Source organism: Tupaia chinensis, unplaced genomic scaffold, assembly GCF_000334495.1.
Source record: "Tupaia chinensis unplaced genomic scaffold, TupChi_1.0 Scaffold000288_2, whole genome shotgun sequence".
Taxonomy (NCBI): domain Eukaryota; kingdom Metazoa; phylum Chordata; class Mammalia; order Scandentia; family Tupaiidae; genus Tupaia; species Tupaia belangeri.
The window spans coordinates 4,536,561-4,555,538 of NW_006159773.1; the positions used below are offsets into that span (position 1 = coordinate 4,536,561).

Below are 18,978 nucleotides of genomic sequence, written 5' to 3' on the forward strand. Positions count from 1 at the left end.
TATGACAGCACCGCAGGGATCAAGTGCAACGTGGTGGAGAAGATGATCGAGCCCAAGGGCTTCTTCAGCCTAACTGCTAAGGTATGTGTGAGCCTGCGGAAACAGGTCTTTTGTTCTAAATAAAGCAGCTGATACCTGCCCCACCCCCACTCTAAAAAAATTAAACAGCTGGGGCCAGCAGGTAGCATTGTAGTTAAGGTGTTGGACCCCCACATGGTCAACTAGAGTTCAAGTCCTGGGTGTGGCAGCTTAAAATTCATGCGAGCTCATGTGTGTGCATGCCCAAAATCCCTAGAGGAGAATGGAGGAGAAGGGATTACAACATGGCCATCCTCCTCACCCCCCACCCCAGGGTGTGATTTCTCACTTTTTATCTCTCTGTCTCACTCTGTCTCTCTGGCTAGCACATGCACCCTATAGCCAAAATCTCTCTTAAAAGAAGAAAATATGTAAACAGCTATACATACTGCAGCTGTCAGCTCATTCGATTTCTTTTTGTTTCTGTCCCCCCCCCATTATTCAGTATGCATATGATCTTCCTTTTGCTGATCCTTTTGGAACAAAGTGTTACATTAGACAGAACCCCTGCAAGGCAGGTGTTACTGGCTATGGCAAAACTTTACTGCATTTATTAACCTGTCTATGTCTGTCAGTTCAGTATTGTGAGTTCTCTGATGACTTTCATCACACGGTGTTCGTTTGATTGTTTTAATCTATCTAATCTGCTGAAGAGTATTTGAAGTTATGAAATACATCACAAGAAATTTCAGATTCTCTGTGTGTCTTATTTCATAAAACTGCAGGAAACTTCAGCATTGGTTTATGAACAGATCCACAGACATCTGTAGAATTCTCAGTCGAGAAGGATGTCACACGGAGGTCCTTAGGCTAAGCGAGATTGGGAGGGAGAAAGACAGTCTTCATCTGAATGTACAAAGCATGTGGTGGAGAGGTGACTCTGCTTTCTTTTAATGACCTTTCTACATCCATCATTCAACTCCCTCACAGCTCTGAGCTTCCGTGTTTCATACTGCTTTTATGTCATTTTGTGAGAATTCAGACATTACAAGAAAGATGAGATTGTAGCCTCCTCATCCTTTATATCTTCATTTCAATTCTTATTTTCAACATGTATACTTGAGATAGATTTAACATTTATAATATGCAGGAAGTAAAATTTTAGTTGGAGAAAGTAATACAGAGATTCAAATGAATATATTTTATTATTTTAAAAATAATTGTTTTGTTTGATAAGTCTAAGAAAGTTAACTTAAAGAAAATGAGAAAATGCCATCATTCTAATGATAGTATACTACTCTATATATCTGTTGATATAAAATATATATTTTCAAAATGCAGTCCTTCCCCAATTACATTTTACTATTAACAGGAGCCATGGAAGAGTTTGTGGCCAGGTTGTTCTAATTATTTTATTTTATTTTCTAGCTATTTCAAGTTTTCAATATTACATGATTCTTTTATAATTTGTATGTTTTTACTTTTAAATAATTGATTGATGTTTTAATGCCAGAGGGAGCTTGTGCTCCCCACAGAGAGAGAGAAAGCACCTCTCTAATGAGGTATGTTCACGCTGCCATCCCTTTTCCTCCATTTCTTTATCCTTTGAGGATTTGAGGCACACATTCACATGCATCTGGCATGTGTTGTGAGCTTCTGGGACCAGGATTTGAACTGTCAGTTCTATGGGATCTGGCTTCTCATGCATAGTGCTTAACCAGTGTGTTGCAGGTGCAGCCCTACATGAATTTTATATATGACGACTGCACAGATTGGTATTACAAATATGATTTCCATTATATATATGAAGAAAAGAAAAATAAAAGAAATTAAGAAAGCCAAGATGACATTGCCAATGATAATGTAGGATTTTTTTTAAGGTTTTTGCCATAGCTCATGTGCTCCCCAGAGAGAGAGACAAAGAGAAAGAAGAGTGAAAGTGAGAAATCACCCCCTGGGGGGCTGGCCATGCCACAATCTCTTCTCTATTCTCCTCTCTGGATTTTGGGCATCTACGTACACATGGCTGGCAAGATTCTCAAGCCCCCAGGTCTAGGACTCAAACCTTGGTTGGCCATGTGGGAGTCCCTCCTTAACCACTGTGGTACTTGCTGGCCCCAGATCTCATTTCTAGATGAGTGATTAGACAAAAACGCATCCTCTATATGCAGAGTAGTGGGTGAATAGCTGTGGTCAAAGAACTCAAATAAACATGATATCTATATATTTGATGTCTCACAGAATATTATAAAAATATCAATTAAGGGACCAGCAGTTGGTGTAATGGCTATGTTGCTGGACTCCCATGTAGTCGACCCGGGTTCGAGTCCCAGGCCCGGTGGCTTAAACTTACCCCGGGTATGTGTGCCCAAGATCCCGAGAGGAGAATGGAGGAGAAAGGATTGTGGCATGGATATCCCTCTTGGGGGGTGATTTCTCGCTTTCTGTCTCCCTGTCTCTCTGTCTTTCTGGCAAGCGCATGCGCCCTATAGTAAAAACCTCTCCAAAAAAAAAAAAAAGTCAATTGTACTCTGAACAACCATAAATACTACCAATAAACACCACATAATTAATTTTCAAGTCATTAGAAATTCTCAGTGATCCGAGGTGTGTACACACACTTAGCCCTACATTGTTCAAGTAGCCTAAAGGGTTTGTTAATTGGAAACATTGTATGGATGCTTTCATCTGATGCTTTTATCAGCTAGAGCCCAGATCCAGCAAGTGACATTAATTTGTGCTTTACCAGGATATGTGTTCATTTCTTAAGCAAGCATTTGTTAAATACACTCTCTGTGCTGGGCTCTCGGTAAGGAGTAAGGATGCTGATGGTTTTCCTTGCATTGTGTTTTTTCTTTTTTTTGGGGGGGGTGGTTTCTACTACGAAATTGAGGGTAAAAAATGTTCTGAGTGACTCTGACTAAAACATCCCACATCAGAATGCACTGATTTATCCATCAGGGAGTCTTTGATGTCCACTCATCTCCCTAAGCCGGCTTTTATAGTCAGAAGACAAAGCCTGAGGTTCCAGACACACAGTCAAATCACTGTACTGACAGCGCCTCTCTGAATGGAGCAATCGTAGAAATCCCAGACAGCTTCAAAGAGAAGAGCAATATAAGAAATTTACGCTGTATTGTTAACTTATGAAAGTTTTATGTGGTTTCTTTTGAAGTTCTTTTTCTTATTTTGTTTTGTTTTGTGTTATGTGTTTATCACTACAGATTCTTGAAGCCCTGGCTAAAAGCGATGATCATTTTGTCCAAAGCTGCACCAGCCTTAATTCTCTCAATGAAGTGATTCCTACTGAGCTACAGAGTAAATTCAGTGCTGTTTGCAATGAAAGAATCGAACACATATGCCAGAGAATATCCAGTTATAAAAAGGTAAAAGTTCTATAGGTTTTACATGTAAGTATAGAAATTTATCATTTGGATGTCAATTTAAATTAGTTCTTGATATTTTCTTTTCTTAAAGAATTATACAATTTTATTTATTATTATTATGTTTTTAATTTGCTATATGGCATGTGCATTCACCAGAGAGAGAGAGAGAGAAAGAGAGAGAGACAGAGAGAAAGTGAGAAAGCAAGCTGTCAAGTCTGGAACTGAAAACGTGGTCGATTGCATGGGAGTCCAGGACTTAACCACCTTGCTACTTGTTGGCCCCAATATTTTCTTTACATATCTATGTACTTTCTAAAGAAATGATAACATTTATATAATATTTAGAATTTTTAAAATGCCTTTACATCTGTTACTTCATTTGTGTGAGAGAATACTCAAGAAGCTGTCAATGTTGATTACCTAGGTTATTGTGAGATAGTGTTGATTATCTTGGTTAGTGTGAGACAGTTTTTTTTCTTTAAGCACTTTTGGTAATGTTTTACTCGCTGAGTATGTATTATTATCATAATTTTTAGAAAGCATATTCCTGTGAAGAAAAATCATATGGAGGATCTCTGCTTAACTGTCACATTCGCTAACCCTCCTTCCATGATCAATGAGTTCAGTTCACCTGTGTGAGTTGGGCAGAGTCTCTGAATATGTCCTGGAGAAGTTAAAGAACAGAAGGCTGTCTTTTCACTTCTTTCTCTCTTGAGATGTAACAGTGCTTTGAAGTAAAATTTAGAACTCCAAACAAATTCAAATTAGGTTTATATTCATTTTGAACACATTTTGAAAAACAAGCTCATTCTGTTTAAGAGATGCCTCTGTAAAAGCTGTGACAGGAGTTCAGGTAGATTCTGGGTATCAAACTGGTCATTTGCATTTATTTATTTTCTCATTTTTCTTCCTTTCTTTTCCCTTCTTTCATATAAGAACAATGGAAGTAGCTTAAAAACATATACATAGGAAAAGATAAACTATTTAAATGGAAGGCAAACATTGGCATCAGGGTATAATAGGTAGTGAATTGATTCAATCACTATTAAAAGGACCAAGATAACACAGGCTTTAAACAAGGTAGATTTATTTCTCACAAAGGTCTAACCTGATAGCGGCCCAGTAGGAAAGGGCTTTAGAGCTTTTTGGGGAATCAGCTGTCTTCTATATTTTTGTTCTCTCCTTTTGATATATTGTTCTCTTCCATTGGGTCATTGGAAAATTCATGATACATTTTGCATAGAAGAATACATCTTGGCTTTTCCGACAACCCAATACGAGATCAAAGCTGGCTCACCACCACCTTGTCTAAGCTATCATCATTCTGAAAATGGAAAAAGGAAGTAGAGAGTAAAATTTTCTTTTGAGAATATGGCCCAAAAGTTGCACATAATTCCTGTTGACATCCCATTAGTCATTCGATAACAGGAGTTTGGAAAATGTAGTCTCAAACAGGGTATCCATCTGTTCAACTAAAATTCAGGGATATTTATTATTAGAAGTAAGAAGAGGAAATGGATATTGAGGGAAATTATTAGCATTTACTTCATGATAAAGTTATATTAGAATAGATTTTATAAACAACCAAGGAAAAGTTCATAGGTAAGCAGTTCCCAAAAGTCTGCGTAGTTGCCAAAGTGGAATACTATAATACATATGGCTTTCAGCTTCCTAGTAGCCAAAGTGAAAAGGAAAACACAATTTATTACATATTTCACAGTCTCCTTGTGAAATAATACATGTTTGTTGAGAGAACTATATCTCTTTTGGACTGAATTCTGAAAGAAATTTCATACTAGATTTCGTAGAGATGACACCAAGAGATGTCATAGATAGTGCTTGTAAATGTATCTTCATTAAAAAAAAAGAAGAAGAATGAAACAAAAAGGAATTTGTTTTGTGTGGCAGTTTATTTTTTTTAAATGCCAGAGGATTTATACATTCCTCAGAGAGAGACGGAGGGAGAAAATACACCCTAATGGGTGTGGTCATGCCACAATCCCTTGGCCTGGTTTTCTCCATTCTGTTGGAATTTCAGGCACACTTGCCATGAACCCAGCACGTTTTTCAAGCCACATGGGTTCCAGCCCCCTTAACCAATTACTAGGCTACATGGTCAGTCCTGTGTAGCAGCTATTTTTAATGTTTTCTTTAATGAAAGTCAGTAGCATAGATCAAAAACTCAGTTTCATGAAATGAACTCATTATAGGAGAGAGCAGGAAAAACAGGGAAGTATTTACTAATGTATACCTTTTGTGTAGGCAGTGGGACTTAAGAGTTACTTGAGAATCTCTGCCCTCCCCTGTTGCAGAAAACAGAACACCAAGAAACCAGGTGCCACTCAGAGAGTAGGAAAACTCAGGTTGGTTATGTTGGTGGACCTGAGAAGCTCATACTCCAAAGTTTGGGCCCCAGCTTGGGGATATTACAAGGGTTGTATAGTCAGAGTGCACAAGTGTTGTAGACAAAGGAAACCAGAAAAGTTGCAAAATAGCTTGTAATTTTTCCTAATTCCTGTAAAGACTGACAACCTGTTGAAATAGGCAATTGATGAAAGTGGGTGTAAATATTTCTGTTAGTAAGCAATTTTAAAGGCAGAGTAGCAAATAGGATCCATATCTCCTACACTTAGAATTTAATTGGTAAGAAAGGATGAGTGCATGAAGTACGCAGGAGTAATAAGGTCTACTAAACCCACCAGGTGGTGCCACCCGAAACCACATCCTGGTTTATTTGATGGTGCTTGCTAGAGTTAGGTAGCACACAACAGCTTTTAGCAGCCCACTGCCAAGTGCGAGAAGACACTGTATGAGATATGTTACAGTTTGCCTGTATTGTATTGTATTGTATTGTATTGTATTGTATTGTATTGTATTGTATTGTATTGTAATGTGTAATAACAATAATAGAAGATACATGTTACCCATTTCATTGGTGAAGTGACTGAAGTTCATAATGGTCAAGTAATTTGTTCAACAGCACACAGCTGGGAAACACAGTAGACTTCAAACCTTGTTCTCTTTTATTCTGAAGGTGGTTATTATTTGTTTACCTGTATTTGATTCTGTGTTACACAGCTGTGTGTCAAATGAATGATTCCTATTTCAAGGGTGAGAGGATTTGAGCAAGAGAAAAGCCATTGTTGATTAAATAGACAGCAAATGGTAGCTCCTGTTGGGAAGATTTGTCAGAGTGAAAGGGAGGAGAGATAGCATTCAAATAAAGAGATATTGTAAGTTAAAGCAAAGATGTAGAAATGAGACTTATCACAGTGATGAAGAATTGGCACACTGCCTGGTTTAGAAAGGAGGCTTTGAGTTGGATCCAATTTAAAAAAAAAAAAAAGCTGAGAAAATGAGATTTTTTTCCTAGTGATATTTTGGAATAACAGAATATCTCAGTCTTTTTTCCGTTACTGTCACAGAATACCTGAGACTGGGTAATTTATGAAGAAAACAATTTTATTTGTCCCATGATCGTGGAGGCTGGGAGATCCAAGATGGTTAGTCACATCTGGTGGCTTCTGGGAAGGGTCTCAGGCTGTGTTAAAAATGGCAGAGAAGAAGAAGAGTGACCAAGATGGTGTGAAAAGGACAACACATGAGAGGTGGCTTTGGTGGAGAGTTCTTGACGTTATCTACTCTTGAGATAACTAATCTGTTCCATGGCAGTGAGAACCCACTCAGTACTCCGAGAACAGCACCATCCACCCACAAGGAAGAAGCCCCCTTAGTCCACATACCTACCACTGGATCCCACCTCTTAAAGTGTCAACTCCTGGTATTGCCACACTGGGACCATGCCTCAGTGTGAGTTCTGGGAACAGAACCACATCAGATCCACAGCACATAATAATCAGATGTGTTTGTAAGAAAATCACTTTAGAAACAGCCTAGAGGAAGAATTGGTGAAAGAAGAGTCTAATGGTTAATAAGGAGTCTTTCCTACCTATGGAGGTACAAATTGATGGTGACTTAAGCTGGTGTAGAAGAATTAGAGACGGAAAGAAAAGGATCGATCGGACTGATCCCAGATATGTGTAGGAGGTAAAATAGACATAGCTCTATGATGACTTGCTTATGGTGAATGATGAAGCTGTCATCCTTGGATTCTAAACAAAAATGCGATTTACTATAAACTGAGGAGTGTATGTTGTGGTAGAATAAAGGCTCATAGTATAGGCTTTTCCCCAAATATTGGAGATTATTAAAAAAAAAAATCACCCTAGTGAGTGAGAAGTATATTCCACTTTCTTCTAAGTACCAGGGGTTCATGGAAAATATGTATTATGAACAAATTTTGCATGGAGTTCAAATATTTTCTTGTAACAAAATAAGGTCATACTTTAATTTTTCTGTGAACTTTCTGACGTCTTCTCCTAAATGGGATCATGGAAGCTTGGAAGGTAGCGATGGGTTGGCTAATAGACAGTGATTTCAGATGATAAAAACATCACTGAATTACAGAAATTACAGAAAGCTCCTTTATATGCAGTATAGTTTGGATCTCTAAACAGACATGTGCACAGACTCATCATTCTGTTTTTTTCTCTGAGAGAGAAAGACTTGGCTTAAGGTCATGTGGGTGGCAAGTAACAGCCTTGGTCTCAGGCCTATGGTATGCTGTCTCACATTAATTTTAATTCAGAAATGAAGAGAAACTTCTAGTCAACTAGGGCTTAAATGCTTTTAAAGCTATCTTTTTCATTATTCCTCTTGACCTTAACCATACCTGGTTAACTGGCTAGCCTTCTATCTTTCTCACTAGACAGAGAAGCAAGGTGAGCAAGAAAATGTTTGAAGGATCTTTTCTGCTTGAATAAGATGTCTTAGAAACTTAAGATAACATCCCCAATAGGTCATATAAGATTAGCTCCATTTATACATCAAACACATGTCAATGGAATTCACAGCATTCATGAATATAGGTTTTTAATTTCTACATATTTACTTCTAAACTATTATTAGCAACATATTTTTCTTTCTGAGGAAGATCTCAACAATCCTCTATCAGCGAAATAAAGTGTATCCATAGAAACTAAAATCTTGAAGAGGCTAGTTTTATTTTATTTTGACTCTAAAAGTTTTACATTTAAAAAATAGATACCAGTTGATTTCTAGTTTCTATAGCCAGGCTGCTGTGATGATAATAGAATTCCCAGCCAGTCGTACAGCCTATGGAAGCTTTTGCAGCATGTGTGTGAAGCAAGGGTGGATGTTATTGAAGACCTGAATGAATCCTAAGTGGCAATTACTCTCTGTGGAACTGGATGTGTGAAGGATTTGGATGTAAAACTATGCCCTGTGTGAAGGAACTGTCCCCCTAAATTGTCCTTTGAATCCATCTTAATTTTAGAGTCATTCTTCTGCATTAAAGAGATTTCATATTGGACTTAATTGGGGTATTGGGGATACTTCCTAATATAACGGTCTTGGGTCTGTTGTGGTGTCTTGGGACATGAGTATCTTATGGGACTCTGAACTGTTAGGGGCCTATAGATTTGAGTCCTGATGAATTTTGTTGGTCACTGAAATTCATTCCTTTGAGCACCTAACTTACAATTAGAGTTTCAGAGGAATCAAATACATTTGCTGCCTATATTGCTTTGAACTATTAAGGATGTTTAAGTTTTCAAATAACAGTTTAATTTCTGTGATAAACTTATAATTTATTTCACTCATTCCAATTGGCATGATTCAGTTTTCTTTTGATTATACTATGGATGGCACACATGAAAGCTTTGGATCATTACCATGTTTCAACTGCTTTCTATTTCTTTTCAATTTGCAGTTTTCCCGTGTACTGAAGAACAGAGCCTGGCCCACTTTTAAACAGGCCAAATCTAAAATCTCCCCACTACACAGCAGTGATTTCTGCCCTACCAACTGCCATGTCAATGTGATGGAAGTTTCTTATCCCAAAACATCAACCTCCCTGGGGAGTGCATTTGGTGTTCAGTTGGACAGTAGGAAGCACACTTCTCATGATAAAGAAAATAAATCTTCTGAGGAAGGTATGCTAGCTTTTGAGACTTTATCAACCCACAGAAAGCAATTTAGGCAATGAGAGCTATTTCTCCATCCCTGAAATTTGATAGATTCCTGGTGTGTAAGCAAGCTTGAACTTTTATAAAGAAAGGTGCCTCATCGTCATGTGGATAATTATACATAAGTGAACATAGAATGAAAATGAGTTAGGCATTTTTATTACCTTTGTTCTAAGAAGAATGATTGCTCTTACCTTCTTTTTGTGTGTGATAAGCTGCTTACCTTGCTGTGAGAGCCACTAACCTGAAAAGGATATACAAACACAATAAATGGGTGTAAATACCAGATATAGTGTGTGTGGAAGAGGAGGGCCTGAGGAAGGACATTTAGAGGAAAAATACGGAGGCAAAGCATTAATGGGACAAAGAAATGTGGTATTATCTGTTGAAGATATTTTATAGTTTTATCAACTGGACTAGGAAGAAGTGCTCACGTATTGAAATATTCACTTTGTAAGCTAAATAATGGGATTGAATGTATAAAAGAAAATGAAATAAATAAAAAAAAGAAAAGAAATGGCCCTATACCTTTGTGAAAAAAAACACAGAGGAGCAGCCTGCAGGGATGTATAATGCCATTCTGCACCATCACCGAAGGACAAGGGATGAAATTGTCTTTTAATTATAGCTACTCACCAACTTTAGTTTTTGAATTAAACTCAGCATTGGATCAGCCTTTTACATTATGTAATCTTGGACCCCTAAAATTAATTGGACTAGGTAAAGATAACATGGTATATAAGGAAACTTTAAAAAGAAGTCTGTGGAAAATGAAATAAAGTGAATTTCTTTTGGTGAAAAAACATTTGAAACCATGTGTAACTTTTTTTTTTTTTGGAGAGGTTTTTGCTATAGGGTGCATGCGCTCGCCAGACAGACAGAAACAGAGAGATAGAAAGCGAGAAATCACCCCCTAAGAGGGATGGCCACGCCACAATCCGTTCTCCTCCATCTCCTCTTGGGATCTTGGGCACGCACACCCATGCGCCCGGCGTGAATTTAAGCCACCGGGTCTGGGACTCGAACCGTGGTCGACTACATGGGAGTCCAGCGACATAGTCATTACACTAACTGCTGGTCCCTGTAACTTTTTCATAGTATGCATCATAATAAACTTTTTGAAGACTCCTTGAATATACGTAATAAAATGCTACATAGTCACTAAGAAGGGGAAATCCTGTCATGTGTGACAGTATACATGAACCTGGAGGACGTTACATTAAGTGAAAGAAGCCAGGCACAGAAAGACAAATACTGCATGATCTCTGTCATGTATAAAATCTGAAAAAACTGATCTTGTAGCTGTAGGATGTAGAATCGTGATTACCAAGGGTTAGAGTGGTTGGAGGAAAGTTGAAGAGAAATTGATCAAAGAATACAGAGTTCCAATTAGACAGGAGGAATAAGTTCAGGAGGTCTGTTGTACAATGTAGCTACTCTAATCATTTTAATAATATGTTGTGTTCTTGAAAAATGCTAAGTAAGTGGATGTCAAGTGTCCTTACCACAAAATAACTATGTGAAGTAATACATGTTCACGCACTAGATTTAGTCAACCCACTATGTATTTATACTTCAAAGCATCATGTTGTAGATGATGTGATTTTATCATATACCACTTTAATTCCTCAGGGAAACTGAGCCCCATGGTGTATATTCAGCATACAATCACAACCATGGCAGCCCCCTCAGGACTGTCCCTGGGACAGCAAGATGGCCATGGTCTCAGATACTTGTTAAAAGAAGAAGATTTAGAGACTCAGGATATCTACCAGAAACTGCTGAGCAAACTCCAGACTGCACTGAAGGAGGTGGAGATGTGTGTTTGTCAAATAGATGAGTAAGTATTTTATACTGTTCTTTTTAATTTGCCTGTTAAAATAGCTGTAGAAAATGTGGCTCGAGGGGCCAGGGATGGTGTGGAGCTTAAGGCAGCCAGATCCCAGATGGCCAACTGAGTGTTTAAAGTCTGGGACCCAGAGGCTTGAAAAACACACTGGCCGCTTGTGCATATGTGCCCAAAATTATGAGAAGAAAATGGAGGAGAAGGAATTGTGGCATGACCATCTACCTAGAGGATGCTTACTCACTTTCCCTCTGTCTCTGTCTCAGTCTGTCTCCAGCAAGCATACATTCCATATAGTAGAGAAAAAAAAAAAAAGAAAATATGACTTGGAAAAATCCAATAATTCTTTCATTAGGTTTTGGAAATGTAGGAGATTTGTGTAGGTCATATAGATCCTCTTGGTACTAAGACCTTAAAAATTATTGGGTTGTCAGAAAAGTCAGGATGTATTTTTTTCTATGCAAAAATGCATCTTGACTTTTCATATATATTAAGTTTGCCAGAGGACACATGCACTTGAGAGGGAGGGAGAAAAAGAAAGCACCCCCAAGGGAACAATGGAAAATGGTCATGCGACAACGCTTCTCCCTCCATTTATCCATCCTGTTGGGATTTAGGGCACACATGCCTAGCACCTTTTTTAAGCTGCCAGGTCTGGGAGTTGAACCACAGTGTTGTTTGTCTATGTGGGATCTTACTGCCTTAACCATCAGGCCACAGAACAAGCCCTCAAGATAAATATTTTAAGTATTTAGTACTGGAGAAAAGAGTTATAAAATTCTCTTATAAAAAATATGAAATGGATCTCAATGTGAAAATATTACCTTGAACTGTATATAGGGCTTTCCTTGTATTCTTTATAGTTTAGGACATGCTATTTGGTGTACATGTACTCAGTAGATACACGAGGACCTCAGGAAGTTCATAGAAAGTTCAAGTTCAAGTACAAGCTTATTTTGATGCAAAAATTTTTGAAACCCATTTGTACTTTTTTTTCATAACACAATTTTGTGACCTTTTTAATGACCTCTTTTATTTATGAAAAACATATTGTATAATAAATGCTTGGCATACTTGTTAAGTAAATGCAAAATTTAGTATAGCTCTAGGACCGGTATTTTTTCCTATTTGATTGAATTAATTGCCTGTAGGCAGTAACCACATAGCTACGCTGGTAATTTGAAACTTTTAACCCAGACGCAGAGGTAGTTAAGGAGCACTTTTCCAACGAGATCAACTCCAGTTCTAATTTAAGAATTTGATGACTGGAGAATTACCTGAGCTCCGTAGGATAATTTGTCATGTCACGGTGTACAATTATGCTTCACATCTAGTTAAGACAGCTCTGTATGGTCAAAACAGCACAGACTCTGGGATGTTTCATGATCTCATCTATAGACATGGACAGATAATAATGAATTATAAGTTAGTAATGAAAATTATATAAATGAATACAGAAATCAGTCAGCATAGTATCTAATACCTGTTCATCTATGCAAGAGATGGAAATGATTGAATATACCCAATGTTGGTAGATTCTGAAAACAGTATCAATACCCTTATCCTCATTTTATGGTACTTGTTTTAGGAAGTTGTGTTGATTTAAATTGCTGTCAGGTATATATTGTCTACTTCACATGCTATCATCCCATGCTTCTCTGAATAATTCAGTTTTGACACAAACTAGAACTTATTCTAAGTCTTTGTCGCAACTAGACATTATACTGCTGAGCTATAAGTGGCCTGATCTCTTATTTGACACTGATATTTAGAGATTGAAACCACTACATTAGATGGTGCTATTTTAAAAATTAACTTCAGATGTTTACTAGTGACTCTGCTGTATTTCTGAAGTTTTATGAGTTACTTAGGATTTAAATTCTATTTCCCTATGTGTGTTTTTAAAAATTACTTATAACATGTAGATTCCACTATGACTTACCCTTTTATGGATGAATTAAACAGCTTGAGGTTGCTATGAGAATAGGAGACTATTTTTAAGCAATTGCATGAAGATTTTCAATTATCATGAAGTCTTTGTGACTAAGAAATTTCTATTTTAAAGCATTATATTTTGCCTTATTTAATAAATGGGATTTTATTATATGATATGTTTTACTTTAGAACCCAGTTATTTTCCCCTTGAGGTAATTAGGAAGTGATAGAAAAAGAATCACTATTAATAAGGCAGTAAATAGTGGCATTGAATCATAGATCCAAGCTGCCAAGGGAATTTTAAGTGAACATCTGGACCAGTCCCTTATTTCCAGTTAGGCCAAGACTTGTTAATCCCACTGTTCGGATGAGTCCTTTGTCAGTGGCAGGACTATGAATGTGTGGCAGGTGACACAGGGCTTAGTGCTTTGGGACTAAGTCTGCAATACACTGACCCTCCAACACTGGCCAGAGAGCATCCAGACATTGTCTTTGTTAATTTATTGACTATTTCTTTTAAGTCCACCTAACGTAGATATATTTTCCAGAAAAATTTTGAACCAGGATCTCCTTATTTTTTATTTAAAATGTTTGTGTTGAAATGCTGGTTATTTATTTTTTTTTTAACTAAAACTTTTTTTTTTTTTTTTTTTGCTATAGGGCATGTGTACTTACCAGAAAGGCAAAAGAGAGACAGAGAGAAAGTGAGAAATCACCCCCCCAGGGGGGATGGACACCCCACAATCCCTTTTCCTCCATTCTCCTCTGGGGATCTTGGGTACACATGCACAGGTGTCTGGCATGAATTTAAGCCACCAGGTCTGGGACTCAAACCGCAGTTATCTGCATGGGAGACCAGCATAGTCATTACGCTAACTGCTGGTCCCAACTAAAACTACTTTTAAAGTGATTATTTTTCATTTGTGATTTTTCCACTCTGTTATTTTAAAGCATTTACCCAATTGTGCATGTTTATAGAAAAATTACACAAAATAAGCAAATAAAGAGAAACACGCATGGCCGTCTCTACAAACCATATAACTTGATTTTAAATATAAATATGCTCTGTATAACTCGATGTGCACTGTACTCTCTTTAAAACAGTACGGTTGTCCAAGTGCCTGCATTCTCCGTTGTCCTTAGTATTCAGTGATGCTGCAGTGCAGTCAAGCTCAACACATTATTTAAAAAGGTAGTTACCAAACAGTTTTCTCCCCATGTAGTAATTATACTTGGTCACACAAAGATGTATTTGCTGAGAGAAGAAGCAGGTTTTGAATGTGTTGCCAAGTTTTAAGAGAAATTACCTCCTAGCTCCTTCTTGCTAGCCTTTCTGGAAGTCATTTATTCCCATGAAAAGGTCTGATGTCAAGGTCATCTTCCCATAAAGTCTGGTTGCTCTGTCACTTAGGAACACCTCTTCTAGAGGGAACAGCAGGTGGCATAATGGTTATATCGCTGGACTCCCATGTAAGTCAACCATGGTTTGAGTCCCGGAGCCAGTGGCTTAAACTCATGCCAGGTGTGTGTGCATGCATGCCTAAGATCCCAAGAAGAGAATGGAGAAAGGATTGCTGTGTGGCCATCTCCCCTGGGGGGTAATTTCTCACTTTCTGTCTCTCTGTCTCCCTCTGTCTTTATGGTAAGCACATGCCCCCAGGGGAAAAAAAGAAAAAAGAAAAAAACTCAAAAAAAAAAAAAAAAGGAACACCTCTCCTAGAAATGAAATTTTCTTTAATACATAGGCATTCACTAAGTCCTTCTTAGCCTCAGATCGAAAGATAGAATTGGAGATGGATTTGCAAGATGATGTTATTAATCTAATTGATGCTTTGTGATTCCTCTTTCACTTTGGGTAGCTTTGGCCTTTAATGGGTTAGTTTCTGGTTAATGACCTAAAGATACTAGTAATAAGTAAAAGTAAAAATATTCCCTGGATAGTTTGAAACTTTAATGGGATTTAAAAATCCTATAGGAAAGAAATGAACGAAGAGAACTGGAACTAGTGAAGACTGCACATTTGAGAGCAGATTTTATTCTGCAGGTGCCAGATCTCAGGATTGAGTGATGAGCAAACTGTAGTGAGGACAGTTAATGACCTGGTTGTTACAGATAGGGATGGTGGTGTGGTGGAATTATCTTTGAAGGTTGCCCAAGCATTTTGCTGGTAAATGCAAAAAGAGGGCATAACTTCAAAAAAACCAACTTTTATTATCAGTATCAGGCATGGCTACACTATCCACATGCAATGACTTATTTCATTCTCACAGTCTCTCTGTAATTTGGGTTATGAAACACTGGGATGAGTTTAAGTACAATAAACTTGAATTTATTTCCAGAAGTGACTTATATTGGGGCCTGGTGGAGGCACAGAGGTAAAATATGGTACTCGGCAAGGCTGATCCACATGAAAAAGTTCCACTGTGGAACTTGTCTCTTGGAGTCTTTGTGACTGCAAAATTTCTACTTTAGGGCATTATAGTCTAAGTTTCTGTCCAGACACCCCTCTGCGTAAGCTGAGCATGCAGAGCCCCGTGACCTGGGACTGGCTGAAGCCCAGGGTAGATCGTGGCTTCAAGACTCTGTTGTGGTTGCTGTCTCTCTGTCTCTCTCACTCATGGGAAAAATGATACATGTCATAAAAACGAAAACGGACTCAATTCATTTTCTCATTCTCCAATCAGTTTCACCCATACTCCACAATGGTCTTCTCCTTTTCAATAAAGTATTTCCTTTTTTTTTTTCAGTTCATCAAATTAGAGTCCAGATATCATCTTTGGTTCTTCTCTTTCCTTCCTCCTCCACCTCCAATACCTCATCAAGTTCTGTCAGTTATGCCCAGGATGAATCCATAACTATCATCAGAACAGGCCCTCTTCAACCCTCACGAGAGCCACCACAGGAGTTTCTGAGTTATGCCTGTCTGGTATATTCAGTCTTCATCAGACACAGAAGGGAAATTGTAAAGGGAAATTGAGCTAGTCCCCTGCTCATAGACACCTCGTGGGATTCCACTGCAGTACCAGTAACATCCAATGCCTTGTGTGGCCTGCCCGGTCCTACTTGATCTGCCGTTGCCTGATCCAAACTCACCTCTCTGCGCTCCTGCTGCATTGACCATTTTCTGTCCCTGGAAAATGGCCAGTTAAGCCTCATCTTAGGGTGCTCTACTCGACTGTCCCTGTTCCTGAGATCTTTGTGGCTGGTTCCTGGCCTTCAGGCAGATCCACAGAGAAGCTGTGCCCAGTCCTCTGTATAAAGTAGCCTCACCTCTGCCCCAACGACTCACACCAGACTGCTCTGGACATTTGCTGTCTAGACAGCATGCTTTCTACCCGCTTCACTGTTATGTTAAGGACAACTTGAAAGTCCCGCAGACTTAAAACAACAAAAGCTCCTTTTGTACTTACTCTGTATTTATCTTGGGTCCCGGGGTTTCTACTTCTTGTTCTCACTCTGAGTGGCAGGCAGACAGCGTCCCCTCAGCTGAAATGTCTCTGATGATCACAGCAGGGAGAAGGGAATGCGGCACTGGCAAGAGGCTTCACCCTGCAAGTGATCTGTGTCACATCACTCAATTGCATAGGCAGAAGCAGGTCACATAGCCATGGCTGTCCTCAGAGGACTGGAGGAAAGTCTTCCAGTCGTGTGCTCAGCAGACGTGGGATGTGGTGGACAGTATAATGACCGCCCAACTCCCTCCAGGTTATGTAAGTTTGTTTGCAACCAGAAGGATTTCTACTGAATTTGCAAAGTATATACCTCTGACAATGCATCTGTCTCACTCACCAACCCCTCATAGGGATAATAGTAATAATACCTACTTTATAGGGACTTAGTGAATTAATACCTGTTACGTACTTAGAATAACAACTGGCATAATGGCTCAAAATGTGTTAGCTATGAAGATAATGATGATATTTAAAAACACAGATAGATCCAATATTCTATATACAAAAATCTTTATTAATCAACTTCATCAGGAAGAGATTGATCTAGAATGACGTGCTGTCCAGGATTTTAATTAATGACCCCTTAGTAGGTTAATAGTCATACTGTGTATGAGCATAGGTAAAGGAAAATATTTCTGCATGTACAAATAAAATTTTTTGATGCCTTTACTATTATTTTTCAAAATCTAGAAATTGTATGCCAAAGCATGGTTTTCTATCACTTGTTTGTAAGCCTAACACTTGTTCCCACTGGGTCAGTGCAGGGGTGATTGCAGCTGTTTAAAATGAAAAGCAAATATGTGAATACAGTTCATAGAGCTGGAAAAAAAATGTTTGCACTCAGCCCCATGACTTCTCATTTAAAAGATATATAAGCACAGAGGACTCCTTGCAAAATGAGATCCCCTGCCTGTCGTTCCTCTTTGGTATTCAGAGTCCATCTGTCTGTGCAGTAGGATTATGGGTAATTGGAGTTAGTCTAATGTTTTAATCTTTTGGGTGGAGGGGGTGAATAAACACACAATCTGTCTTACAAGACATGAAAGTATCTTTCCAAATGGAAAAACTGTGTTTAAAATAATTCATAGCTTTCAGTTATTGCAAATGTTCACAGGGCCTTGAGCAATGTCGTGTAACTCCTTCAATTTTTACTGATGCCTAAAAACCATAGAGTGTCAAAATATTATTCAAATATCACCTCACAGTGAGACATTACCTGATGGTACCATTCAGAATTGCAGCTTAGTGCTTCTTTCCCTTTATTTTTCTCGTTAACATTTTGTCACCCTCTGAGATACAGCTAACTCTTGAACAGCGTGAGTTTGAACAGTGTAGGTCTACTTAAATCTAAGTTTCTTTTCAATAAATATATTGGGAAATACAGGAATGTAAATGTATTTGCTACTATGGTTTGTGATAAATTTTCTTTTTGCTACCTTTATTATAAGAATGTAGTATATAATACATAGATATGAACTATATATTGATCGACTGTTATTGATTAGGCTTCCAGTCAACAGTAGGCAATCAGTAGTTAAATTCTGGGGAAGTCCAAAGTTATACATGAGCTTTTCTTTCCATGTAAAAATGGGAATATAGTATGAGTTTATATTGGTGCACAAAATTTTTAAATCCATGCATAGTTTTCTCATATTTCTCATTTCCCGTGAAGTTTTTGTTTTAAATACATTCAATCACTCTATATCATTGCAGCTTACAAAATGAATTTTCTCAGCATGAATACACTATATATTAGTCCACTTGAAGATATTATCATACACATTATCATCAATAGATAATTTTCCCTTTTTTGTGTCCCTAAATGTTTTGCTTTTTTCTTTCTCCCCGTATACATGGACTTCTGACTGCATGGGGGATTGGCACCTCGAACACCTATGCTTTCCAGGGTCAACCGAACTAAAAATTTTACTTGTTTATTGTTTTTGTCTCCTCCCAATAGAAGTTAAGCTTCAAGGAGTCAGAGGCCTTTTGCTTGTTTTGTAAACTATGTTCCCAGCCCTAAAACAATGCACGGTACAATAAATGTGCTTAATTAATTAATAAAATCACTTCACAGATACCTGCTCATTGTATACCACTGGCTTTGATGACGTGGGAGATGTATATAAGGTGTAAGATAGTTTCATAATCTTGAAATAACAAAATAATCATGACATTGATATGAAAAATGCATTTCAAGATACATGCCCTTACACTGTAGCCTGGTGGTTAATGGAGCCAGATTTCACCTGGGCAACCATAGTTCAAATTCTGGCTTCAGTGGCTTGAAAAAC

At 38.0% G+C, this 18,978-nt stretch overlaps 1 protein-coding gene across 2 annotated transcripts in view; it reads left to right on the forward strand.

The window, feature by feature from the left end:
- PREX2 (phosphatidylinositol-3,4,5-trisphosphate dependent Rac exchange factor 2) overlaps positions 1-18,978 on the forward strand; it is a gene marked incomplete in the record, with an annotated part of 373,689 nt that overhangs the window by 206,911 nt on the left and 147,800 nt on the right. For both annotated transcript variants that reach the window (XM_027772626.1, XM_027772627.1), the window contains 4 exon segments: positions 1-81; positions 3,243-3,404; positions 9,196-9,418; positions 11,084-11,291. In XM_027772626.1, the coding sequence (XP_027628427.1) occupies positions 1-81; positions 3,243-3,404; positions 9,196-9,418; positions 11,084-11,291 (674 nt within the window).